At 39.3% G+C, this 26,881-nt stretch overlaps 1 protein-coding gene and 1 pseudogene across 1 annotated transcript; both read left to right on the top strand.

Moving 5' to 3' along the window:
* Positions 1–417: 417 nt before the first annotated feature.
* Positions 418–9,158, top strand: LOC143857632 (serine/threonine-protein kinase PEPKR2 pseudogene; annotated as a pseudogene).
* A 4,028-nt stretch (positions 9,159–13,186) lies between these two features.
* On the top strand, positions 13,187–17,950 carry LOC143857997 (serine/threonine-protein kinase PEPKR2-like). The gene is made up of 4 exons (XM_077368575.1): positions 13,187–13,923; positions 14,825–15,540; positions 16,982–17,278; positions 17,366–17,950. The coding sequence occupies exons 1-4, from the start codon at positions 13,226–13,228 to the stop codon at positions 17,722–17,724; spliced, it is 2,070 nt and encodes a 689-aa protein (XP_077224690.1). The 5' UTR covers positions 13,187–13,225; the 3' UTR covers positions 17,725–17,950.
* The last annotated feature ends 8,931 nt before the right edge of the window (positions 17,951–26,881 follow it).

Below are 26,881 nucleotides of genomic sequence, written 5' to 3'. Positions count from 1 at the left end.
GGAAATTTCGGCAAACGGTAAAATTTCAGTGAAATTTCCGATCGGTGAAATTTTTACAAGATTTCGTTTGAAATTTCGTACCGAAACCGAAACAACCGAAACGTTTCGGTTTCGGTGATGACCGAAACAACCATCACCGAAACCGAGATTTAAAACCTTGCTTTCAACACCCTTTTTCTCATAATGCCATTAAACATTTCCATTAGTTTCTATTCGCCGTTTCCAATCCTCTTTCAACACCCTTTTTCTGTAAACCATAATTTCTCTTTCTCCTCAATCCCTTCTCTACACAACCCTTTCCATTAGTGGGTTTTTTTTTTTTTGGTGATGTGGTGATTGCATTGTTGCTATTTCTGATGTTCTGATTACATTGTTTTTATTAATGTTTAGGTAGTCGAGGAAAGGGAGTGAAATTCCTGTGGATCTGATCTCTCATCATCGATCATGGGGCCAAACTTATCGGATTGTTCGATCCAGATGAAGAAGTGCCAGAATGAAAAGCAGGCAGAAGGTTCTGCCAAAAGAAGACTTGTTGGCATTGGCGGAAATTCACCTTCTGATCTCCGTGGTAGAGGTCTCAAGAGGAAGTTAGGATGCATTGAAGCTGCCACTCAAATGGGCAGAAAGAAGAAGCTTGAGCAGGAATACATTCTCTGCCACAAAATAGGGGAGGGGAAATTTGGGTTGGTCCGCTTATGTCAGAGTAAGTCCAATGGAGCTGAGTTTGCTTGCAAGACGCTGTCAAAAATGGGGGAAGAGACTCCTCATGGGGAAGTGGAAATAATGCAACACCTCTCTGGTCATCCCAGTGTGGTGACTCTAGAGGCCGTGTATGAGGATTCCGAATCTTTCCATCTAGTCATGGAGTTGTGCTCTGGAGGGCGATTGCGTGATGAGATGATCAAGGAGGGGTGATATTCAGAGCACCGGGCTGCTAATATACTCAAGGAACTGATGTTAGTTATCAAGTATTGCCACGACATGGGGGTCGTTCACCGTGACATAAAGCCAGCAAACATCCTTATTTCTACATCAGGCAAGATGAAGCTTGCAGACTTTGGAATATCCGTGCGTTTTTCAGATGGTAATTGTACTTTCCCAATTCAGATAGTTTCATACATTTTTATTTTCTTGTCACATTTTAAATTTAATGTTGTAGGATTCTCTTTCACAACATGTTAGGGCCTGTTTGTTTTAGATTATGACAACCGATTGCGGAGTCCCCAACCGATTATTGGACTCAAATTTAGTGCAATTTTCGGTCCAATAATTGGATGGGGACTCCACAGTCAGTTGTCATAATCTAAAACAAACAGGCTCTTAATGAATATGCATATGCTATTTTGGGTATTACAGATTATTTTTCTACCATATATATGTAAAACTTTATACCTTTAAATTGGCTACAATTTATATATATATATATATATATATATATATATATATATATATATATATATATATATATATATATATATATATCTATATATAAGGAAACTGTTGGTGAGCTTAAGCTCACCAAACTTATGGTGAGCTAGCTTGCCCATTCACATGGGGGCCCACTTTGTTAGCTTGCCCATATATATATATATATAGGGTTGATGTTTCTAGTCGGCCGACTAGAAAAGTTTTCTAGTCCGTCCGCCAAAAAATCAGTGCGGGCCCACAGTTTGTGTGATCCGAAGCATTCATTTAATAGGCTCTGACATGAATAGGGTGTGCCCAAAAAATCAGCTCCATAGGATCATCCCAACCCTATGATTTGTGGAGGTTAAAATGGATGGGTATAAAACTTCACTAATTTGCCCAATTTTTAGCTCCACAAATCGAAGGGTTAAGATGGTCCTATGGAACTAATTTTTTGGGCACACCCTATCTATGTCAGGGCCTATCAAATGAATGCTTTGGATCATCCAAACAATGTGGGCCCACTGTGTTTTGGGTCGGCGGGCTAGAGAAGGTTCTCTAGTCGGCCGACTAGAGACACTTTTCTCATATATATATATATATATATATATATATGAGGTTAGTGATTCTAGTCGGTAGACTAGATAAGGCTATCTACTCCACCCTTATTAAGAGCCGTCAGATGGTAAGTGGAATGATCCCAACCGTTCAAGATTTACAAAAGAAAACGTTAACAAAAGAGGGAGAGAAACCCACGCTACGCACGCTAGGTTTTCCCTCTTCTCTCCCTTGCTGGTTTTCCCTCGAGCTCCATCGCTGGTTTTCCCTCGAGCTCCCTCGTTGGGTTTCTCTCCCTCGCTGGTGAAACCCAAAATCCGACCCTCGCTGGTTTTCCCTCTTCTCTTCTCTCCCTCGCTGGGTTTCTCTCCTCACTGGTGAAACCCAAAATCCGACTCCCTCGCTGGGTTTCTCTCCCTCGCTGGTGAACCGAAAATCTGACCCTCGCCGGTGAGTCCTAAAACTCTGATTTACTCTTCTTATTTTCTCTTCTCCCCAGCCATGGAAAGTAAGAGCTGTGGGTTTTTTTTTGGTTCAAAACCCACAGAGAGGTTTGTTTTTTTAAGGGCATTTTTTCTCCCCAAGGACTGTTTATTGGGGGTAGTCTTAACCCACAGAACGAAAAACTACTTTCTTGGTTTTGAATCTGAAGAGATATCTGGTTGGTTGGTGTAATGGGCTTTGTTGGAATTCTCTGTATCAGATACATGAATTTTATAGATCTGGAGTAGAAAAAAAAAAGCTGTGAGAGTGAAAAGGACTTTGAAGAAAATCCATGAGTGGAAAAACAACACATGGTAGGTAGGAGAAAAGCACCGATTAAAAGACTTTCAATCCTCTCATTTGCTGGCCTTATTACTTTTAATCCAGGATTTATTTTACAATCTATGATCCGGATTGTAAAACCCGAAAATTTACAATATGGGTTTTAGCTTATAAAAATTCAGGTTTTTAGCTTGATAAAAAATTGGATTCTACAGGATGTTAAATGATCTGTAGTCATAATATGATTCAAATAGTTCATTTGTTGATGACAGCTTAAATGGGTTGTGCCCCAAAAAATCTCTAAAAGCAGTTTTAGAGAGACTAATTAGAGAGAGAGAGAGAGAGACTAATTAGAAGCCATTTTAGAAAGACTAATTAGAAGCCATTTTATTAGGGATTTGCTAGGGACCATCACATAAGCCATTTTGCGCATGTCAATAAGACAAAGTCTGAGCCTGTGTCGCTGCTCTCAACATGCAAATTCATAGATGTGTTTCTCAAAAAATGCCAAAAAACAACAGCTGATATATGGCCTCTTCTGATTATCTGGTCCTCTTCTTCCTCTAAAAATGTGCCTCTTTTGAGATCAGGCCTCAAGTAGTTTATCCACATCAACCTGCAACTCTTACCACACCTCTGCAAACCTTCAAGATGGAAACTGTCATTTAACAAAACTAACAAAAAAAACATAACCCAAATGCAGACTACTTTGTCGCCAAAAGCTGAATTGTCACCAAAAGCAGAATTAGAATAACTTGAGTTTGACTACTTTCAAAAATGGCAAAAACAATCGCCATTTTAAAACATAAGATATAAGACGATAAGTGCACTAACATCTCTGTAAACATAATTCAAAAGAAAGATACATTCAGTGCCAGATCCATGGATGAGACGCTCCAAATATACATTCACTGCCAGATACATTTCTACTCTCACTTAGTACTTCGAAGGAAAAAGAAAAAAAAAGAAGAAAACCCCTACTACTACACAAACTTTAAACATGGAATTTTTCATTCTTTAGCATCATAACATCATTCTTAAGTTCGTTGTTGCGGTCTTTAAGCATGGAATTTTCAATCTTCAGCATCATAACATCATTCTTAAGTTCGTTGATGCGGTCTTTAAGTATGGAATCTTCATTCTTCAGCATCGTTACATCATTCTCAAGTACGCTGATGCGGTCTTCCATTGTTCTGCCTTCGCGTCTATGGTGAAAAATCGACTCCCAGCCTGGCTCGTTCCCATCAAACGAAAGGTCAGCCCAGAGGAAATATTTACACGTGTGGCCCTGCATGTTATTGACGTTGTTTAGAATTTTAACAACTTACCAAAAAACTTATCAAAACAATGAAAATCTCATCTGTAACTCAACTAGGTATCTAGAACATTTGAAGTATGGCCGGCCTTGGTTATTATTTATGTTGGTCCGTGTAATTTTTCGAACTGCTAGCTTATTACAAAGACAATTTATGGCTGTTGGTTGTACGCCATGTGAGAAACCACTAGTGTTGGTTGAAGATGCCATGCTTTATGCTTCTGTAATTAAAAAAAAAAGATTTCAGCGATTAAAAGAATAATTTAAGCATAAAGCAACAGAACACCAATAAAAAAAAACACGAGGATTCACAGAGAGTAAATGATAAATGACTTAACTCTGTTTTTTACTCCCCTTTTATAGATTTTTTGGGGCACAACCCATTTAAGCTGTCACCAACAAATGAACTATTTGAATCATATTATGACTACAGATCATTTAACATCCTGTAGAATCCAATTTTTTATCAAGCTAAAAACCTGAATTTTTATAAGCTAAAACCCATATTGTAAATTTTCGGGTTTTACAATCCGGATCATAGATTGTAAAATAAATCCTGGATTAAAAGTAATAAGGCCAGCAAATGAGAGGATTGAAAGTCTTTTAATCGGTGCTTTTCTCCTACCTACCACGTGCTGTTTTTCCACTCATGGATTTTCTTCAAAGTCCTTTTCACTCTCACAGCTTCTTTTTTTTTTCTACTCCAGATCTATAAAATTCATGTATCTGATACAGAGAATTCCAGCAAAGCCCATTACACCAACCAACCAGATATCTCTTCAGATTCAAAACCAAGAAAGTAGTTTTTCGTTCTGTGGGTTAAGACTACCCCCAATAAACTGTCCTTGGGGAGAAAAAAATGCCCTTAAAAAAAACCTTTCTATGGGTTTTGAACCAAAAAAAACCCACAGCTCTTACTTTCCATGGCTGGGGAGAAGAGAAAAGAAGAAGAGTAAATCAGAGTTTTAGGACTCACCAGCGAGGGTCGGATTTCCGGTTCACCAGCGAGGGAGAGAAACCCAGCGAGGGAGTCGGATTTTGGGTTTCACCAGCGAGGGAGAGAAACCCAGCGAGGGAGAGAAGAGAAGAGGGAAAACCAGCGAGGGAGCTCGAGGGAAAACCAGCGATGGAGCTCGAGGGAAAACCAGCGAGGGAGAGAAGAGGGAAAACCCAGCGTGCGTAGCGTGGGTTTCTCTCCCTCTTTTGTTAACGTTTTCTTTTGTAAATCTTGAACGGTTGGGATCATTCCACTTACCATCTGACGGCTCTTAATAAGGGTGGAGAAGATAGCCTTATCTAGTCTACCGACTAGAATCACTAACCTCTCTCTCTCTCTCTCTCTCTCTCTCTATATATATATATATATATATATATATATATATATATATATATATAGAGGAAACTGTTGGTGCGCTTAAGCTCACCAAACTTTTGGTGAGCTTAAGCGCCCCAATCACATGGGGGTCCACTTTGTTAGGTGATCCAAAGCATTCATTTTAAAGTCCCTTACATGGATAGGGGGTGTACCAAAAATCAGCTCCATAGGATCATCTTAACCCCTCCTTTTTGGAGGACAAAAATGGACAGACACAAATCTGCCCATTTTTGTCCTCCACAAATGAAGGGGTTAGGATGATCCTATGGAGCTGATTTTTGGTACACCCCCTATCTATCATAAGGCCTTTAAAATGAATGCTTTGGATCACCTAACAAAGTGGGCCCCCATGTGATTGGGGAGCTTAAGTGCACCATAGGTTTGGTGCGCTTAAGCTCACCAACAGTTTTCTCATATATATATATATATATATAGAGGAATGTGTTCGTGCGCTTGAGCTCTAACATCAAATGGTGCGCTTGAGTGCACCAATCACATGGGTCCCACAATTTCTGTAAGGGCCTTTCAAATGAATGCTTTGGATCATCCTAACAATGTGGGCCACATGGGTTTGAGACCTCAAGCGCACCATTTGATTGGAACGCTCAAGCTCACAATCCTTTTCCTCATATGAGGAATGTGTTCGTGCGCTTGAGCTCTAACATCAAATGGTGCGCTTGAGTGCACCAATCACATGGGTCCCACAATTTCTGTGAGGATCCAAACCATTCATTTGCAAGGCCCTATCATAGATAGGGTGTGTACCAAAAATCAGCTCCGTTGAATCATCCTAACCCCTCCAAAAGTGGAGGGCAAAAAGGGGCAGATTTGTGGTCTGTCCATTTTGACCTCCACAAATGGATGGGTTAGGATGATCCTATGGAGCTGATTTTTTGTACACACCCTATCTATGTAAGGGCCTTTCAAATGAATGCTTTGGATCATCCTAACAATGTGGGCCACATGGGTTTGAGAGCTCAAGCGCACCATTTGATTGGAACGCTCAAGCTCACAATCCTTTTCCGCATATATATGAGAAAACGGTTCCTACACATGTGTAGATAACTTATCTACACACTAGCTTAAAATACAGTGGGGGCCACATTATTCGGGTGATCCAAACCATTCATTTTTAAGGCCCTCACATAGATAGGGTGTCCACAAAAAATCAGATCCATAGGATCATCCTAACCATTCGAACTGTGGAGGCAAAAAATGGACTAATTTGTAAAGGTTTAAAGACATCCATTTTACCTCCACAAATCGTAGGGTTGGGATGATCCTATGGATCTGATTTTTTGTAGACACCCTATCTATGTGAGGGCCTTTAAAATGGATGGCTTGGATCACCCAAACAATGTGGGCCCCCACTGTATTTTAAGCTAGTGTGTAGATAACTTATCTACACATGTGTGTAGGAACCGCTTTCTCTCTCTCTCTCTCTCTCTCTCTCTATATATATATATATATATATATATATATATATATATATATAGAGAGAGAGAGAGAGAGAGAGAGAGAGAGAGAAAGCGGTTCCTACACACATGTGTAGATAAGTTATCTACACACTAGCTTAAAATACAGTGGGGGCCACATTATTTGGGTGATCCAAACCATTCATTTTTAAGGCCCTCACATAGATAGGGTGTCCACAAAAAATTAGAACCAGAGGATCATCCTAACCATTCGAACTGTATAGCACTTCCATATATTATCAATCTACCTTTAAATTAGCTACAAGTTAATTTGATCATATCATTAATAAAGGCCTTTCCTGGGGTGACGACCCTGGGCACCCTGAACTGGAGAGCTTTAAGGAATTCTTTGTAATGGGAGACGCCTTGGGATTCTCTTATCAGGAGACTATGGTCAAGACTAGGGCGATGTTCCTTGGAGAGCAATCCAAAGTTGTAGAGGATAGAGTAGAGAAGGACATGGCAGATGAAATAGAACCTAAATCGTGAAGATTTAAGAGGAAAAGGAGAGAATAGGGAAGGATCAGAGGAAAAGAAGTAGGAGAATGTAAAGAGGACCGGGAAGTAGGGAAACAAAGAAACCACGTTTCTGCTTTTATGAGAGATTAGGTTGGATTCAATAGTATGTGGAAGGGCTATACTAATCAAAGGTGCAATTTACTCGCTTGAGAATCGGAAGAATGTTTTGCCCACGACCTATTGAATAGAATTGGTAAAATACATACCCTGATTTTAGGTTCTATTGCAGTATCTTGATAGAGTGTTCCTATTGCTCTGTTTTGTCTCATTAGTTTAGCTAGTTTCATTGGGGGAGCAAGAGTTCCGAAGGGGTGAATTCAAAGGAGACAAATGCGTTTATCTTCCTAGTCTTGCAAGTCGATACTTTTAAGGGATTACGTTGTTCGCCAGTTACTGTGTGGTGGCATAATCCTCCATAGGTGATACATAAATGGGCGTCGGAAGATGTTGTAAAGAACAGTTTTTAGAAAAGTATAGGGATGAAAACAAACTAATATCAATGCTCTATTTATCTTTTGGACTGGTGCCGGCATGTCGGCCCAGTCCACCTTAATATTTTGTAGTGCAAGATGGGACTACTGGTCCCTATTGCCATCTTAATATTAATGAAATATCCCAATTAAAAAAAAAACAAAGGCCTTTCTTGGAATCATAATCCCAACGTATTTTGTAATAACAAAACAATTTGCTGCATCTTTCATCTAAAGGCTTTTTGCTGTTCAATGAAGGTGTCAAATTTTTTCTTGTGAAGAGAAAATTTGCACCAATTAGTCAAGACATGTGGGGGCATTTTGATGACACTGCACTTCTTGCTTTTTGGTTTTGAACGGTGACACTGTGCTTCTTGAACAAACAACATTCCTAGTTTTTTGAAATAAATTTGAAAATAAACTACTTAAAATTTCAGCCAAGTATGTTACTATGTATCTTAAGGATTTCTTATTCTTCTCGCACATATGTTGATTTTCATGTATTTCATCATCTTTTTCTTATTTGAGTGCATACTGTGTACAGGTCAGAGATTATCTGGTGTGGCAGGTAGCCCAGCCTATCTTGCCCCAGAAGTTCTTGTGGGGCATTATTCTGAGAAAGTAGATATCTGGAGCGCCGAGGTGATCCTTCACGCAATGTTGGTTGGGGTCTTCCCATTTCAAGGCGACTCTCAGGAAGCAATGTTCGAGGCTGTTAAAAATGTGAAGCTTGATTTCCACACGGGGCTATGGGAGTTGATATCCAAACCTGCTCGGGATCTTATGGGGCAAATGCTGACGAGGGATGTTTCAATGAGACTAACAACAGACCAAGTATTAAGTATGCATTTTGGCCTTTTCCCATTTCACTTTGTTTATCTGTTTAAAACTCTAGTCACAATTTTGACTTTGCAGTACATCCATGGATTGTCTTTCACACGGAAAACATGTTCAAGACACAAACAATGAAGACTAAAGTTAGAGATCATGGAGAACTTTCCCGCCAAGACGCCATCACACGTGCAGTAGAATTGAAGGGAATTACAGTAACCAACACCAATTTCCCGGACGGTGTGAACCTGTTTCCATCTTTGGAAAGCTCGAGCCCGAAGTCAGAAAAGCAGGAAGACTGTGTTATGGTCGACGCATTGGCAGCTGCTATCTCACGTGTGGGAATATCTGAAACAAAGCGGAGTAGGCTCTGCGGCCCTTCCAGCCCGATTCGACCGGAGTTCTCCTCTAACATGAAGGCTAATCTCTGTACAGCATTTTGAGTTTGATGTCTAACACCTGACACAAGAACTCCCTCTCTGGAATAGTAATCAGACATGGGAAGTTCTGAAGTTCTGCAACAACACGACTGCAAATTAACTCTTAGCTTGAAGAAAGTGGTGAGTCACTCGGGTACTTGTTCTCCAAAGGCAGAAATTCATGCCATGTTTATGAAATAAAGAATCATGTTTATGAAATAAGGAAATTCTTTTTCTTACTGTCGTTGTTAAATGTCTGATCCTTTGGAATGAAAGCCCTCTTGTGGGGGTTGAGAACTTTTAGATGGTTTGATAAATCAATGAATGGCGCGCAGATTCTTGGGCATTAAATAAATTAGTTTGCTTTGAAATTGGAAAATATCACAGCGGAAATTAGGGACCTCTGCCATAAAATAGGCCCATCTACAACAGAGGCTGAGGGGGGAATTGGCAATGGTTTCTTTCTAAAAGTGGGTCTCAAGCAGGGTTCTTTGTGAGCCTTGATTCACCTGTTTATTAATGCTTAAGCTAGGCGAATGGTATTCTTCCAAATTTTTCATCCCTTCCCATTCTCTGCTAGGCAAAAATGAGAGAAGCCCTGTGGTGTGGTTAGTACCAGAGGGGGTGAATATATCAGCTCCTGTTTATGACATGGGTCAATTTGGTTCTGAAAAGTGAAAACTATTAGCATTGTGCAAGTTGTTTGTAGCATGCAATCATGGATTTAAATATCGGTTTTGGTAGGGACTGAAACCGATTTTTTTTTTTTTTTTTGCAATTTTCGGTCGACCGAAGTTACTATAATTTCGGCATGAAATTGAAACCGAAACCGAAACCTATATGATTTTGGACCCAACCGAAATTTAAAACAATGCCTGCAATAACTCATATGGTACCCTAGATCCACACCTAAACTAGTCATAACCCATGTAGACTGCAGTTTACACAAATTGTAGCCAAGTGCAGCTTGGTTGCACTACCAATAGGGTGGATTTTGCAATTAGGTTATGGTAATGAGGGTAGCTGGACAATGGTGACCCCACAGTTTGACGACAGTATTGGCTGGTGGGGGCCACTTGATCAACGGTCCAAATTACCTAACCCATGTGCTGATGTGCTGTGTAAGGTGGATCATCTGGGTCCTTGTTAATGAGGACCCTGTTCTTCTTAACAGAACACTTTGGACTAAATACCTTTTGTAAAATTTATATTCTTTTTCTCCTTGGGCTCCATTTTTTGGACCTGAAGTGGGTGTAAAACAAATTTGATGCCCATTTTTTCACATAAAAGTCAGTGCTTGCAACAAGATACGTAAGCTGATAAACAATTGCAAGGGCGCCCTTCAGTTTATCATTCTTCTTATAGACCATCAAATTATGAAGATCGTCTCAATCGGAAGATAAACGGTCTGGATTATTAAACAGTTTGGCCAGATCCATTTATTGTTCATCTTACAAGGTAATTAATCCTTATCTTCTAGTTTTCTAATTAGCTTTTAATTTGGAGAACCCACCTAGAAGCAGGGATTTATAAAATATGGAGTGCCATAAACAAAAAAATTTGGGAAAAATACACTTAGACACCCTGTGGTTTCTGACACATTCAACTTAACCCTTAATGTTTAAAAGGTTACAAGTAGACCCCCTGTGGTTTCAATTTGTGTAAGGTAGACCCCCTCAGTTGACGGTTCGTCCACAGATTGAAGGGTTAGGATGAACCGATGGAGCTGATTTTTTAGGCACACCCTATCTATGTCAGGGCCCATCAAATGAACGCTTTGGATCATCCAAACAATTAGCTCCATTGGATCATCCTAACCCTTCAATCTGTGGACGAACCGTCAACTGAGGGAGCCTACCTTATACAAATTGAAACCACAGGAGGTCTACTTGTAACTTTTTAAACATTAGGGGTTAAGTTGAATGTGTCAGAAACCACAGGGGGTCAAAGTGTATTTTTCCCCAAATAATTTGCGTGAGAGACGGCTGAGGGTTGTTTTGTCATTTTAAAATTTTTAATAGAGGAATGTAATTGGATGGTGCGCAATTATTTTCAAAATAAGGGACTAATTGGTAAATATGAAATTCTTAGTGACTAGCAATAATTTTGCTAAGCACGGTTGCAACTCTGGTCGGATTGAGGCCTACCCGAACCCAACCTGAGGAACTCTCTACTCAACCCGAACACGACCCGGTCTGAGTTCCAACCCGATGAGATTCAACCCAACCCAACTAGAGGAACCCTTTTTTCCAACCTGAACTGGACGACCTGAGTCTTCAGGCATAAATGTACAAACTAAAATCTAAAAAAATGATAAAGAAAATATTGGGTTTCACTCGGTTGGGTTGCCCGAGCCCAACCTAAACTCAACCCGGGTTAGGAAAATTAAACCCGAACTTGAACCAGACCCGAAAGATACCCAACCCCGCCCGACTTCTTTTCGGGTTGAACCCCACCCGAATGCAAAGCAATGACTTATTGGAAAAAATCCCTAGATTAAAATACAAGTTTTGGGTTCATAAACCTTTTTTTATAGAGAAAATCTCTCTCTCTCTCTCTCTCTCTCTCTCTCTCTCTCTCTCTCTCTCTCTATCTATATATATATATATATATAGGGTGCAACTTGGGTTGGGTAGGGTCGGTTGAACTTTTGCTAAAAAATGAATAGGAATCAACCCGAACCCGATCCGATTTTAACGTAAAAGCTCAACCCGAATTCTAAAAAATCGACCCGAGTTGCACCATACTCGCTCTCTCTTAAACGGAAAGGGAGAGAGTCATACTCATTCACTATTCTAGGCAGATTTTCAGGACGGGTCGTTAAAGTTGCTCACTGTTCTGTTTTCATACTCTCCATTTTCCATTGACCAAACAAATTCTCTCCTTGAAGGTAAGATCCATGTCTCTCATTCCCAGATTTTCTTCTTCTTCTTCTTCTTTCTTGGTTTTATTCTTCCCGCACGCTTTTTTCTGTATTGGCTTTTCTTTCACTTTAAATCCTTTTCTAGACAAGAGCCTACTAATCTCATTAAAATAAAAAAAAAACTCTAGTTCGACCTTTTTCTGATTTTTTTAGCCACATCTCATCACTGAAGACACTAGTTTCCTACGTTTTTTTTTCTCCTGATTTTTAGCTTCATCTCACAACGATTTATCATGGAAAAAAAAATTCTTGGAGACTTGGCCTTTACCTTTTCCAATGCCTTTTCAATTATTTTCCTATAAATTTTTTGAGGAAGATTTTATATTCTGGGGGTCGAGGTACTAGCTATATTTGATTCCAGTGTCTTTTCAACCATACCTCCATGAAAGATTTCCATCCTATGAAAGATTTCCATGGTTTCTAACGGTTCAACACCAAGGTGATGTATGAAAGATTTCCATTAATTTCTAACAGTATGAAAGATTTCCATTAGTTTCTAACAGTTTCAACACCAAGGTGATGTATGAAAGATTTCCATTAGTCTCTAACAGTTCGTGATGTACGAAAGATTTCCATTAGTCTCTAACAGTTCGTGATGTATGAAAGATTTTCATTAGTTTCTAACAGTCAAAGTGACGTGAAGTCCAGTAGACCACTTTTTAAGAGTCTGCTGTTATCAAATATTACTTTTATCTTTGACTGTACAGCCTACACTCCCTTTAACATTTTACGACCAATTGCAAATGCCAAACCTGGATTCCAATAATGGGTTTGGCATTCACAATCAGTTGTCATCATCTTAGGGCCTGTTCGTTTAAGATTATGACAACCGATTATTAGTCCTAAACCGATTATTGGACTCTCATTTAAACGTAATTTTGAGTCTACTAATCATTTTAGCACTTGCACAATCGGTTGTCAACTCTCTTAACAAGATATCCATTTGTTGTATTTTTAACCTCATCTAATCCCTTTTCAATATTTCTATTAATTTTTATTGGCTGTTTCCAATCCTCTTTCAACCCTTTCAACACCCTTTGTCTGTAAACCTTAACTTCTCTTTCTCCCCGATTCCTTCTCTACAATCCTCCTAGTCCCAATAAAGATTTCCATTAGTTTTTTTTTCTGATGTGCTGATTGCATTGTTGTCATTGTTGTTATTTCTAATATGCTGATTACATTGTCTTTATTAATGTTTAGGCAGTCAAGGAAAGGGAGTGACAGTCCAGTTCGATCTGATCTCTCTTCATCGATCATGGGGCCAAACTTATTGTTTGAGGATTGCCAGAATCAAAAGCAGGCAGAAGGTTCTGCCAAGAGTAGGCTCATTGGCATTACAACTGCCCATCCTTGCGGAAATTCACCTTATGATCTCCGTGGTAGAGGTCTCAAGAGGAAGTTAGGATGCATTGAATCTGCCACTCAAATGGGCAGAAAGAAGAAGCTTGAGAAAGAATACATTCTAGGCCACAAAATAGGGGAGGGGAAATTTGGGTCGGTCCGCTTATGTCGGAGTATGTCCAATGGAGCTGAGTTTGCTTGCAAGACGTTGACAAAAATGGGGGAAGAGACTCCTCATAGGGAAGTGGAGATAATGCAACACCTATCTGGTCATCCCAATGTGGTGACTCTAGAGGCCGTGTATGAGGATTCTGAATCTTTCCATCTAGTCATGGAGTTGTGCTCTGGAGGGCGATTCCTTGATGACATGATCAAGACAAGGAGATATTCAGAGCACCGGGCTGCTAATTTACTCAAGGAACAAATTTTAGTCATCAAGTATTGCCACGACATGGGGGTCGATCACCGTGACATAAAGCCGGAAAACATCCTTCTCTCGACGTCGGGCAATACGTATAAAGCGAGGTACTATATTTGATTTGATTCCAGTGTGTTTTCAACCGTACCTCATGACAGATTTCCATTAGTTTCTAACAGTTCCAACACCAAGGTGATATGAAACATTTCCATCCCATGAAAGGTTTCCATTAGTTTCTAACAGTTATGTATGAAAGATTTTCATTAGAAAGATTTCCATTAGTTTCTAACAGTTCCGAGTATGATAGATTTCCATCCCATGAAAAATTTCCATTTGTTTCTAACAGTTTCAACACCAAGGTGATGTATGAAAGATTTCCATTAGTCTCTAACAGTTCGTGATGTATGAAAGATTTTCATTAGTTTCTAACAGTCAAAGTGATGTGAAATCCAGCAGACTAATTTTTAAGAGTCTGCTGTTATCAAATATTACTTTTATCTTTTATTGTACAGCCTACACTCCCTTTAACGTTATACGACCAATTGCAAATGCCAAACCTGGATTCCAATAATGGGTTTGGCACTCACAATCAGTTGTCATCATCTTAGGGCCTGTTCGTTTAAGATTATGACAACCGATTATTAGTGCTAAACCGATTGTTGGACTCTCATTTAAACGTAATTTTGAGTCTACTAATCATTTTAGCACTTGCACAATCGGTTGTCAAGTCTCTTAACAAGATATCCATTACTTGTATTTTTTAACCTCATCTAATCCCTTTTCAATATTTCCATTAATTTTTATTGGCTGTTTCCAATCCTCTTTCAACCCTTTCAACACCCTTTGTCTGTAAACCTTAACTTCTCTTTCTCCCCGATTCCTTCTCTACAATCCTCCTAGTCCCATTAAAGATTTCCATTAGTTTTTTTTTTTCTGATGTGCTGATTGCATTGTTGTCATTGTTGTTATTTGTAGTATACTGATTACATTGTTTTTATTAATGTTTAGGCAGTCAAGGAAAGGAAGTGACAGTCCAGTTCGATCTGATCTCTCTTCATCGATCATGGGGCCAAACTTATTGTTTGAGGATTGTTCACGGCTGATGAAGAAGTGCCAGAATCAAAAGCAGGAAGAAGGTTCTGCCAAGAGTAGGCTCATTGGCATTCCAAGTGCCCATCCTTGCGGAAATTCACCTTATGATCTCCGTGGTAGAGGTCTCAAGAGGAAGTTAGGGTGCATTGAATCTGCCACTCAAATGGGCAGAAAGAAGAAGCTTGAGAAAGAATACATTCTAGGCCACAAAATAGGGGAGGGGAAATTTGGGTCGGTCCGCTTATGTCGGAGTAAGTCCAATGGAGCTGAGTTTGCTTGCAAGACGTTGACAAAAATGGGGAAAGAGACTCCTCATATGGAAGTGGAGATAATGCAACACCTATCTGGTCATCCCAGTGTGGTGACTCTAGAGGCTGTGTATGAGGATTCTGAATCTTTCCATCTAGTCATGGAGTTGTGCTCTGGAGGGCGATTCCTTGATGAGATGATCAAGACAAGGAGATATTCAGAGCACCGGGCTGCTAATTTACTCAAGGAACTAATTTTAGTCATCAAGTATTGCCACGACATGGGGGTCATTCACCGTGACATAAAGCCGGAAAACATCCTTCTTTCGACGTCGGGCAAGTTGAAGCTTGCAGACTTTGGATTATCCAAGCGGTTTTCAGATGGTAATTGTTCTTTCCCAATTCAGATAGTTTCATACATTTTTATTTTCTTTTCATATTTTAAATTAAATGTTGTATGGTTCTGCATTCACAAAATCTAAATGAACATGTATGCTGCTTTGAATGTTACAGATTATTTTTCGACCCTATATTTTATCTCCCTTTAATGGGAATTACTGAAACATTACCTTTTATTGCAACTTCTGCATCATGTGCTCAAAGAAACAGATCATGATCGAACTCAATGGTTAATAAGACCTTTCATTCACACACTGGCTCTTGCCATAGTACTACTGTAGTTTTATGTATGTATGTGCGAGCTTCATATTCATTACACATTGTTACTTTAGGAGCAAGACGATGTTCATGAACTCTACAAGTTACTTATCCAACTAGGTGTTCACAAACTCCTCAAGTTACTTGTTTGTCATTCTATAGAAAACATATGTGATTTTAGCTTGTGCTCCTTAATAATAGAAGGTAATTGTAGATGTAATCATGGAAATGACATTTTCATTGAAGCTGCACACAATTAATTTCTAGTGCTCTCAAAATTCTTGAAAAATGGCATGGTTTTAAATGTGAATTTAGCTTGTGCTCCTTAATAATAGAAGGTAATTGTAGATGTAATCATGGAAATGACATTTTCCTTCAAACTGCGTGCAATTAATTTCTAGTGCTCTCAAAATTCATGAAAAAAATGGCTTAGTTTTAGAACTGGTAAATTTCAAAGGGGATGATTCAATAACCATGGAAGAAGACCTCCTTTTTGTGGGTCTGGGAAAACACTTTGGAAATTTTTACCTTGTGCTATTATAGATTATTTTACGGTTGGCAATACATTCTCTTCTTTTTTTCCTCTTTATTGGATGGGGGATGGGTTTTGAGTTGGAATGTTTGGCTAGCTGAGGCACATGATTGGAAATTAAATATTAGTCTCTAGCCTTTTCGTTGCTTACGATTAATCTTTTAATTCCAATCTCTTCTTATTCAGTGTATGAATTTCTTCTCTAATGGATGAGCATCTTGTACTTGCTCACTTTGGATTGAAGATTAGGGTTGGGGGTGCAGGCCTTTAGTTTGGAGGTCTGTATGGGACAAGAGTAGAAGATCCATCTACATGGATTTGGCCCTTTGCTATGACCATGTTGACTCAGCGGCACCCCTTCTTGTTGTTCACCAAAGGTCCAAATTTTTTCTTGTGAAGAGAAAATTTGCACCAATTAGTTAAGACATGTGGGGGCATTTTGATGACAATGTACTTCTTGACAAAACATTATTCCTGTTTTTTTCAAACACATATGGAAACAATCTAAAAATTTCCGCCAGAAGTTGTATATAAAGTATGTTACTATGTTTGTTAAGGATTTCTCATTCTTCTCATATATGCTGATTGTCTTGTATTGAATTATCTTTTTCTCATGTGAGTGTGTACTGTTTACAGGTCAAAGAGTATCTGGTTTGGCTGGTAGTCCAGCCTATCTTGCCCCGGAAGTTATTGTGGGGCATTATTCTGAAAAAGTAGATATCTGGAGCGCCGGTGTGCTCCTTCACGCAATGTTGGTTGGGGTCCTCCCATTTCAAGGGGACTCTCAAGAAGCAATGTTCGAGGCAATTAAAAATGTGAAGCTTGATTTCGATACGGGGCTTTGGGATTCAATATCCAAACCTGCTCGAGATCTCATAGGGCAAATGCTGACGAGGGATGTTTCAATGAGACTAACAACAGACCAAGTATTAAGTATGTATTTTGACCTTCTCCCCATTTCACTTACTTTATCTGTTTAAAACTCTAGTCAAAAATTTTTGACTGTTAAATGCTTTGCAGGACATCCATGGATTGTCTTTCACACGGAACAATTGTTCAAGACACAAACAGTCAAGACTAAAGTTAGAGATCATGGAGAACTTTCTAGCCAAGTTGCCATCACACCTGCAGTGGAGTTGAAGAGAATTACAGTAACCAATACCACTCTCCCAGGCGGCGTGAACCTGTTTCCATCTTTGGAAACCTCGAGCCTGAAGTTAGAAAAGCAGGAAGACCGTGTTATGGTTGACGCATTGGCAGCTGCTATCTCGCGTGTGGGAATATCTGAAACAAAGCGGAGTAGGCTCTGCGGCCCTTCCAGCCCGATTCGACCGGAGTTCTTCTCTAACATGAAGGCTAATCTCTGTACTGCATTTTAAGTTTGATGTCTAACACCTGACACAAGAACTGCACTCTCTGGAATAGTAATCAGATGTGGGAAGTTCTGAAGTTCTGCAACAACACGACGGCAAATTAACTCTTAGCTTGAAGAAAGTGACTAGTCACTCGGGTACTTGTTCGCCAAATAGTGCCTATTGTTGATGTAAGGCCAAAGGCCATGGATTTTCATACAATGTTTATGAAATAAGGAAATTCTTTTTCTTACTCTTGTTGTTGATGTCTAATCCTTTGGAATGAGAGCACTCTTGTGGGGGTTGAGAACTTTTAGATGGTTTGATAAATCAATGAATGGCCCGCAGATTCTTCTAATGGCATTGCATTTCATGGGCAATAAATAAATCAGCGGTAGTGGAATCAGGGACCTCTGCCATAAAATAGGCCTACCTTTGCAGCACAATTAGGGACCTCAACTGTAAAATAGGACCATCTTTGCAGCGCAGGCTGAGAGGGAATTGTGACTGGTCTGGAACCCTTTGTGAGGCAGAGCGTAGTCTCAACCCCCAAATGGCCCTTTTTTAAAATGTTTTTTTATAGGTGAGCTGGGATTGAACCTCCAACCTCAAAGTTGAAAACCAAAGCCTTAACCAATTGAGACAGAGGATCAACCCTGAAAATCTCATTCGTGGTGCGGTCGGTTACTGTCCCCCTTAACTGGTGGTGGGACACTTTGTGAGGGAGAGTGGAGGACTAGACTTTAGTGCTGGTTGTGCTGATAATGCTAGAGTAGCTTTGTGGATGTGTGTCATCCCCGGTGTATTATGGCTGTTTTTTCATTAATAAAATATTTTACTCTTCAAAAAAGAAAGAAGAAGGAACCTTCTTTGGAATGATACTAGAGATCTTATTAGCTGTATTTCCCCAATCAGAGGCGCTGTGGTAAACCTGATTTATAATCCCCCAACTTGAATAGTTTGATGTTGAGCTGCGAAAACATTTTCCTGTTTTACCTTATTGGGAGCTGTTGATGGAATCTAAATTACCAAACCCATGGATTACTACCCATATCAGCTACTCTTTATGGCATGGGTCGATTTGTTCTGAAAAGTGAAAACCACTTGCATTGTGCAAGTTGTTTGTAAACTGCAGCAACATACATTATACCCTAGACCCACACCTAAACTAGTCATAAAAAGCCCTTGTAGACTGCAGTTTACACAAATTGCAACCAAAGTGCAAGTGGGTTGCATGCCCAAGAGGATGGATTTTGCATTTAGGTAGAGGGGATGAGGGTAGATGGACAATGGTGACCCCACAGGTTGTTGACAGTTTGGCCTGGTGGGGGCTTCTTGATCAACAGTCCAAATTACCAAACCCATGGATTAGATCCCAGACTACCCATCAACAGAGAAAATGAATTTGTTGCAGTTGGTAAACTATTTCAACTAATGTGTTGAAGTTAGTAAACCATGAAGTTAGCTCTATTTGGGCATAAAGGATTGAATGGTATTGAGCTCTTTCTGCTAAATTGGACCTCTATTTGTAAACTTCAATAAACTAAGTCATCTGTTATTATTTTGCTTTTTCATAGTTCTAAACTTCCAATGAATCAGAAAACTAAATAAAAATACTAAAGTGAAGAAACCATGAGCATTCTTCATTGTTTTGCTTATCCTTTTTAGAAAATCCTTATAAATATTTTTAATCAGAAAGATCTTGATACAAGTAGATATTCAGGTATCAATCCTACTACATTTATTTCCTGGTAAAACCTAATCATATCAAATTCATGTTCATCCTATAAGTAAAAATAAGGAAAATAAAAAATTGGGTCATGCGGAAATAAACCCTAAGACAAAACCCTTATAGTTCTTTCACCAAATTCTTCCCAAATACCATTGAAAAATGATGGGCAAAAGAAAGACAACCATTCATAAACCCTAGAAAAATTTCACAAAAGGCAACAAGATGAAGCTAATGAGATTCAATTCCATGAACAAGTCACAAATTCTTACCTAGAATACTGCAAAAAATTCAACAAAACTCTCAGAGGTGGTGAGGGTTTCAAGAGTACAGAAGGGTGGACGGGTTTATAGCCGTTGGTTGCCGAATATTTGAGAAAAGATTTGGGTGGAGTGTCGCCAATTTTTACAGTGTTGCATAGTTCTAACTTGGACACTTTCCCAAATTTACAAGTCATATTAATCCTCTGCTATGTTTTGATAATTGCACTAACTCAGCTTGTCTTTGCTTTTCTAATTGGCTTTTGAGAGCTTAGAAATGTAATAAGCTAATAATAATTGTTGACAACTGGTTAAATAGTAAAAGACAAGGTAATTTAGTGTAATTATTAAAACATGGCAGTGCCAATATCAATGAGCTATGTTTTTTTCCGTAAGATACCTCACCAATAGGCCGAAGGCCCTAGAGCCGATGGAATGTGTAGGGCTAGGCCCTTTAAACCTGTCTAATACATACAAAGGCAGGCACTCACTTGGGATTGTAACCTTCCACCATGCTTTCACATCTAATGTCCCTGGCCGCTTTAACCGTGGCCTTTTTTTCCAAGTAGCCCTCTTCATAGGTCACCCCTTCCATGACTCGAACATGCTATGTGGTGGTTCTGATACAATCTGCCAAAAGCTCCAGAGCTGATGGAACAATTTAGGCTAGGCCCTTTAAACTTGTCCCACTCCAAGCCTTGGAAAATTCATTTTCTAAAGGAAAATTTTCCTTCTAGCCAAACACGGATGTTTTCCCCCCAAATGTTTGGATGCAAGGAAATTTATTTATTTATTTTTGGGAAATGATATCTGCGCCAAAGTGTTTTGATAAACATGCGCTTCACTTGGCTTTCGTGTAGTATTTCAAGGGATGTCAGAGATATTACAGTTCTCAAAATGCTCTTAAAACCCTTTAAATACTACATGACAAACAAGTGGAGCGCATGTTTATCAAAACACTTTGGGTGCAGAGATCATTTCCCTTATTTTTCTATGGAAAAAGAAATTTTGACAGATGATAATAGTTGCTACCAAGAGTTTTGTATCACTTAAATTCAAAAAGTTAATGAAATAACTAGATAGGTTCGCCTTTTAAATTATTGACGACAAAGGTTTATCCTACTGGAAAAAAGACACGAATCATGATGATGTGATTATCAATGGCCTTCAAAACCCTATTAAAATCTACAACGTTTCATGTATTTCCTTTTCATTCCGATGACTCTATTCACTCCTCTCTTTAAGTTCATTCTCTCTTCTGATTACTTGATTCACTCCAATCACCAACATTGGCCTTGTTGCTTACTACCATGTCAACTAGCACACACGTCACTAACAGGCAAAGTTAAAACCCAACCACAGGCTATTCTGGACCGATAGATCATCAAGCGTAATAATCGAGCAATGTTTGAGGTTTTTGTGGAGTGGAGTGGGGAGATTTATTAGTTGAAGATGCCACGCGGGAGCCTTACCATTTCCTCCAACAGAAATTTCCGAAGTTTATTGTTAGTCCATCTTGAGGACGAGGTTGGAATTAAGGGCGGAGAATGTTACGATTGTATTTTCTCTATTTAAGTTATGGCCATATTGCAACAGGTTTTCTAATTTATGTTTTCCTATTCTGCTAATTTCTATTACTTTATTTTGCTTCCCCTAATTTCTATAAGATGTAGATGCCGTATGGCTAGTGGCAAGCAATAATCATGTTTAGTGACTCAACTGCATAAGCAACTAGGTGGGCCCCACTTGTTTGATGATCCAAACCATTCATTTCGAATGTCTAATTATAGATGGGCTAATGGGAGCTTCTTGTAGATGGGTTTTTGCAAGGGCGCCCTTTGGTTTATCATTCCTCTTATAGACCATTTTTCAGTCCACAAATCAAATTATCAAGATCATCCAGACTGGAAGATAAACGGTCTAGATTATTAAATAGTTGGGCCCGATCCATGTACTGTTGATCTTACAAGGTAATTAATCCTTATCTTCTAGTTTTCTAATTAGCTTTGACTTAACATTCCTAAGATGATCTCGAGAACCCACCTCAAGGATTAATAAAATATGGATTGCCATTAACAAAAAAAAAAGGGAGCTTGGATATCATCTTCCCTTAAAAGAAATCTTTTAATTTTGGGTATGTAATGGTCTTGTGTGTGAGAGAAGGTTGAGCGTAATTTTGTCATTTTAAAAATTTAATAGAAGAATGTAACTCGATGTTGCGGCAATTATTTTCCAAAAGAAGAGACTAATTGGTAAATATGAAATTCTTAGCGACGAGTAATAATTTTGCAAAGCAGGGTCTAATTGTAGGGTGCAACTCGGTTGGGTTGGGTCAGGTTGTTCCAACCCAACGAGGTTCAACCCGACCCAACCCAACCAGATGAACCCTTTTTCCCAACCCAACCCGAGTTCCAACCTGTCCCAACTTAACCCAACCCGAGTTATTAAGCTTACTAAAACTCAACTCAACTCAACTAAGCCTTTGTCCCAAACTAGTTGGGATCGACTAAAGAATTCTTTAGAAAATTTCCATGAAGTGAACGGATCTACCCGGTTCAAATAAGATAAATCGATTCTTGACACTAGTTGGGTTCGTCTACATGGATCATTTTCTTCCATTCTATCCTGTTCAAGTTCATGTTCTCTGTTATGTTATTAGCCTTCAAGTCTTTTCTCACTGTTTCTACCCAAGTAGTAGTAATTAAGCTTACTAAAAACTAAAAAAAAATTTATAAAAAATGTCAGGTTTACTTGGGTCGGGTTGCCCAAACCCTCAACTCGCGTTGCACCCATAGAGAATTGGCTAGGATCCCGAGATTATAAATACAAGTTTTGGGTTGATAATATTTTTTGTTGAGAACATCTCTCGACCAAAATTTATCCTCAGTTTGAGAAAATCTCTCTCCGTTTTTAAAAGGAAAGGGAGAGATTCTTTCTCTATCTTAGGCAGATTTTCGGTACGGGATTGTAATTTGTCTGAAATATTGAAGATATTTTAGGATCTTTTTAGCGGTTGTACTCGATGAGAAGGTTCCTAGATAAACTACAATAGCCCTGTCTATAAAAGAGGTAACGTTTTAATTGTTGCGTACAGTCTAGTTCAAGTCAGAGACTCTATCTCGTCTCTCCATTCATCATTCCAATTACCAAAACACTCTACGAAGGTAATATCCTTGTCTACAGTGGCGGAGCCAGGATTAATACATAAGGAGGAGTGGGATTGGGGCAAGCTTATACATAAGGGGGGCAGGCCATCAAATTTTAAAGGGGGGCTGAGCCAAATTGAGGGCCTACTAAGGATTTGGCCCAACTCAACAGGGGCAACAGCCCTCCCTATGCTACATGTAGCTCCGCCCTTGCTTGTCTACTATTTTCTTCTTCTTCTTTTTTGTTTTATTCTTCATTATAATGCTCATGTTTTTTCAGTATTAGAGGTTTTCTTTCACTTCAAATCCTTTTCTAGGAAAAAAACTACTATTCTCATTAAAAATTTCTATCGGTTTCTATTTTCTTTTCAACTCTTTCCTATTTTTTTGTAATCACTTTAACACTCTCCTAATTTCTCCCTCTTAACATAAATATTTCCATTAGTTTCAATGTCCCCACAAGTAGAGATAGATGAAAAATTAAGACTCGGGCGATGAAAATCAGGAAACAAAAAACTTTACTCAAAATCAGATTCACCTTTACTGATTTTTAGCCACATCTTGTCACCCGAGACAATTGGAGACAACGATTTATCATTGTTGAGTTTGGTGTCTTGAATTCAACCCGGTTGGGGTCTGAAATATTTTGTGCGACCCGGTTGTGGCCCTTTTATTTGTCCGGCCCGTTTTATTTGTTTTGGGCCTGATAAGAATAAGTTATGGCCCGCTTTATATGAAGGGGCTTTTAGGGCTTATTTCGCAGTCCTCTTTTGAAAGAGGGTTGAGAGGAAAAGGATGTTAAAGGTGCAGGGGCGGAGGCACATATAGCATGAGGGCCCAATTGCAAAATCACTTTTATGGTGCATGGTGTACATGCATGCTTAGCTAGTTTAGTGTCCAATGACCAATGATGGGAAGCGTAAATTAGTCCCCCTACGCACATACACACACGCACAAAAGTGCAAATTCCTTGCTCCGGCCCTGAAAAGGAGCGTGCTAGGGTTTGTGTGGGTTTTGGTGAGAGATTATGAGCTTCTCTTGTAATCTTCACTTGATAGTGGATTTTCTCGTTACCTCTGCCGTGGATGTAGGATTTGTTGAACCACGTAAATCTTTGTGTCTTTATGCGTTGTTTGTGTTTGCTTGATTCCGTTTGCTTTGCCATTGAAATCGCAGATCGCTGTTGGGAGGTTTTTCATAACAATTATGAAAAAATAAATAAATTGTGGAGACATGGCCTTAACCTTTTCTAATGCCTTTCCAATCATTTCAACACCTTTTTCTCATAAAACTTTAATCTGTTTGGTTGCCGGGTTTTTTTGTTCCTGGGAGTTATGTGGGAGAAAAAAATACCCGGTAAAAGGATACTTCGAGAACCCACCTCAAGGATTAATAAAATATGGATTGCCATTAACAAAAAAAAAAAGGGAGCTTTGATATCATCTTCCCTTAAAAGAAATCTTTTAATTTTGGGTATGTAATGGTCTTGTGTGTGAGAGAAGGTTGAGCGTAATTTTGTCATTTTAAAAATTTAATAGAAGAATGTAACTGGATGTTGCGGCAATTATTTTCCAAAAGAAGAGACTAATTGGTAAATATGAAATTCTTAGCGACGAGTAATAATTTTGCAAAGCAGGGTCTAATTGTAGGGTGCAACTCGGTTGGGTTGGGTCAGGTTGTTCCAACCCAACGAGGTTCAACCCGACCCAACCCAACCGGATGAACCCTTTTTCCCAACCCAAAACCAAACCGACCCGAGTTCCAACCTGTCCCAACTTAACCCAACCCGAGTTATTAAGCTTACTAAAACTCAACTCAACTCAACTCAACTAAGCCTTTGTCCCAAACTAGTTGGGGTCGACTAATGAATCCTTTAGAAAATTTCCATGAAGAAAGTGAACGGATCTACCCGGTTCAAATAGGCTAAATCTATTCTTGACACTAGTTGGGTTCGTCTACATGGATCATTTTCTTCCATTCTATCCTGTTCAAGTTCATGTTCTCTGTTATGTTATTAGCCCTCAAGTCTTTTTTCACTATTTCTACCCAAGTAGTAGTAATTAAGCTTACTAAAAACTAAAAAAAAATTTATAAAAAATGTCGGGTTTACTTGGGTCGGGTTGCCCAAACCCTCAACCCGCGTTGCACCCATAGAGAATTGGCTAGGATCCCGAGATTATAAATACAAGTTTTGGGTTGATAATATTTTTTGTTGAGAACATCTCTCGACCAAAATTTATCCTCAGTTTGAGAAAATCTCCCTCAGTTTTTAAAAGGAAAGGGAGAGATTCTTTCTCTATCTTAGGCAGATTTTCGGTACGGGATTGTAATTTGTCTGAAATATTGAAGATATTTTAGGATCTTTTTAGCGGTTGTACTCGGTGAGAAGGTTCCTAGATAAACTACAATAGCCCTGTCTATAAAAGAGGTAACGTTTTAATTGTTGCGTACAGTTTAGTTCAAGTCAGAGACTCTCTCTCTTCTCTCCATTCATCATACCAATTACCAAACACTCTACGAAGGTAACATCCTTGTCTACAGTGGCAGAGCCAGGATTAATACATAGGGTGTGTGTGTGTGTGTGTGTGGGGGGGGGGGGGGGGGGGGGGGGGTTGGGGTTGGGGGGCTGGGGGGCTGGGGGTGGAAGCTTATACATAAGGGGGGCAGGCCATCAAATTTTAAAGGGGGGCTGGGCCAAATTGAGGGCCTACTAAGGATTTGGCCCAACTCAACAGGGGCAACTGCCCTCCTTATGCTACATGTAGCTCCGCCTTGTTTGTCTACTATTTTCTTCTTCTTCTTCTTCTTCTTTTTTGTTTTATTCTTCATTATAATGCTCATGTTTTTTCAGTGTTAGAGGTTTTCTTTCACTTTAAATCCTTTTCTAGAAAAAAGACTACTGTTCTCATTAAAAATTTCTATTGGTTTCTGTTTTCTTTTCAACTCTTTCGTATTTTTTTGTAATCACTTTTAGTGTCCCCACAAGTAGAGATAGATGAAAAATTAAGACTCGGGCGATGAAAATCAGGAAACAAAAAACTCTACTCAAAATCAGATTCACCTTTTCCAATTTTTAGCCACATCTTATCACCCAAGACAATTGGAGACAACGATTTATCATTGTTGAGTTGGGTGTCTTGAATTCAACCCGGTTGGGGTCTGAAATATTTTGTGCGACCCGGTTGTGGCCCTTTTATTTGCCCAGCCCGTTTTATTTGTTTTGGGTCTGATCAGAATAAGTTATAGCCCGCTTTATATGAAGGGGCTTTTAGGGCTTATTTCACAGTCCTCTTTTGAAAGAGGGTTGAGAGGAAAAGGATGTTAAAGGAGCAGGGGCGGAGGCACATATAGCATGAGGGGCCAATTGCAAAATCACTTTTATGGTGCATGGTGTACATGCATGCTTAGCTAGTTTAGTGTCCAATGACCAATGATGGGAAGCGTAAATTAGTCCCCCTACGCGTGCGCGCACACACACACACACAAAAGTGCAAATTCCTTGCTCCGGCCTTGAAAAGGAGCGTGCTAGGGTTTGTGTGGGTTTTGGTGAGAGATTATGAGCTTCTCTTGTAATCTTCACTTGATAGTGGATTTTCTCGTTACCTATGCCGTGGATGTAGGATTTGTTGAACCACGTAAATCTTTGTGTCTTTGTGCGTCGTTTGTAGGCCTACAACTCGGGTCAGGCGGGTCTGGTTTTGGAGAACCCAACCCTACCCGAGAAATATCTCGGGTCGAGTCGGGTCGCGTTTTTTTTCGGAAAACCCACGATTCCCAAACCCGGCCCTACCAATGATAAATCTCGGGTCGGTTCGGGTTTTTTTCACGTTGATGCACTTTTTTAAGGAAAATTCTTGTTTGGCAAGGCAACTCAACTCATAGAAGCAGAAATTACACTCACATTACACTTGAATCAAACAATGATGTAATTACACTCACATTACACTTGAATCAAACAATGCTGTAATCAAACAATGTTGTAATTACAATCAAACAATGCTGAATCAAACACTTGAATCAACTCAACTCATAGAAGCAGAAATTACACT

The sequence above is a fragment of the Tasmannia lanceolata genome, unplaced genomic scaffold, assembly GCF_043159265.1.
Source record: "Tasmannia lanceolata isolate RefF3 unplaced genomic scaffold, GAP_Taslan_0.1 ptg000025l, whole genome shotgun sequence".
NCBI classification, from domain to species: Eukaryota; Viridiplantae; Streptophyta; class Magnoliopsida; order Canellales; family Winteraceae; genus Tasmannia; species Tasmannia lanceolata.
The sequence above is the reverse complement of the archived record's forward strand: the minus strand, read 5'-3'. Positions and strand labels throughout refer to the sequence as shown.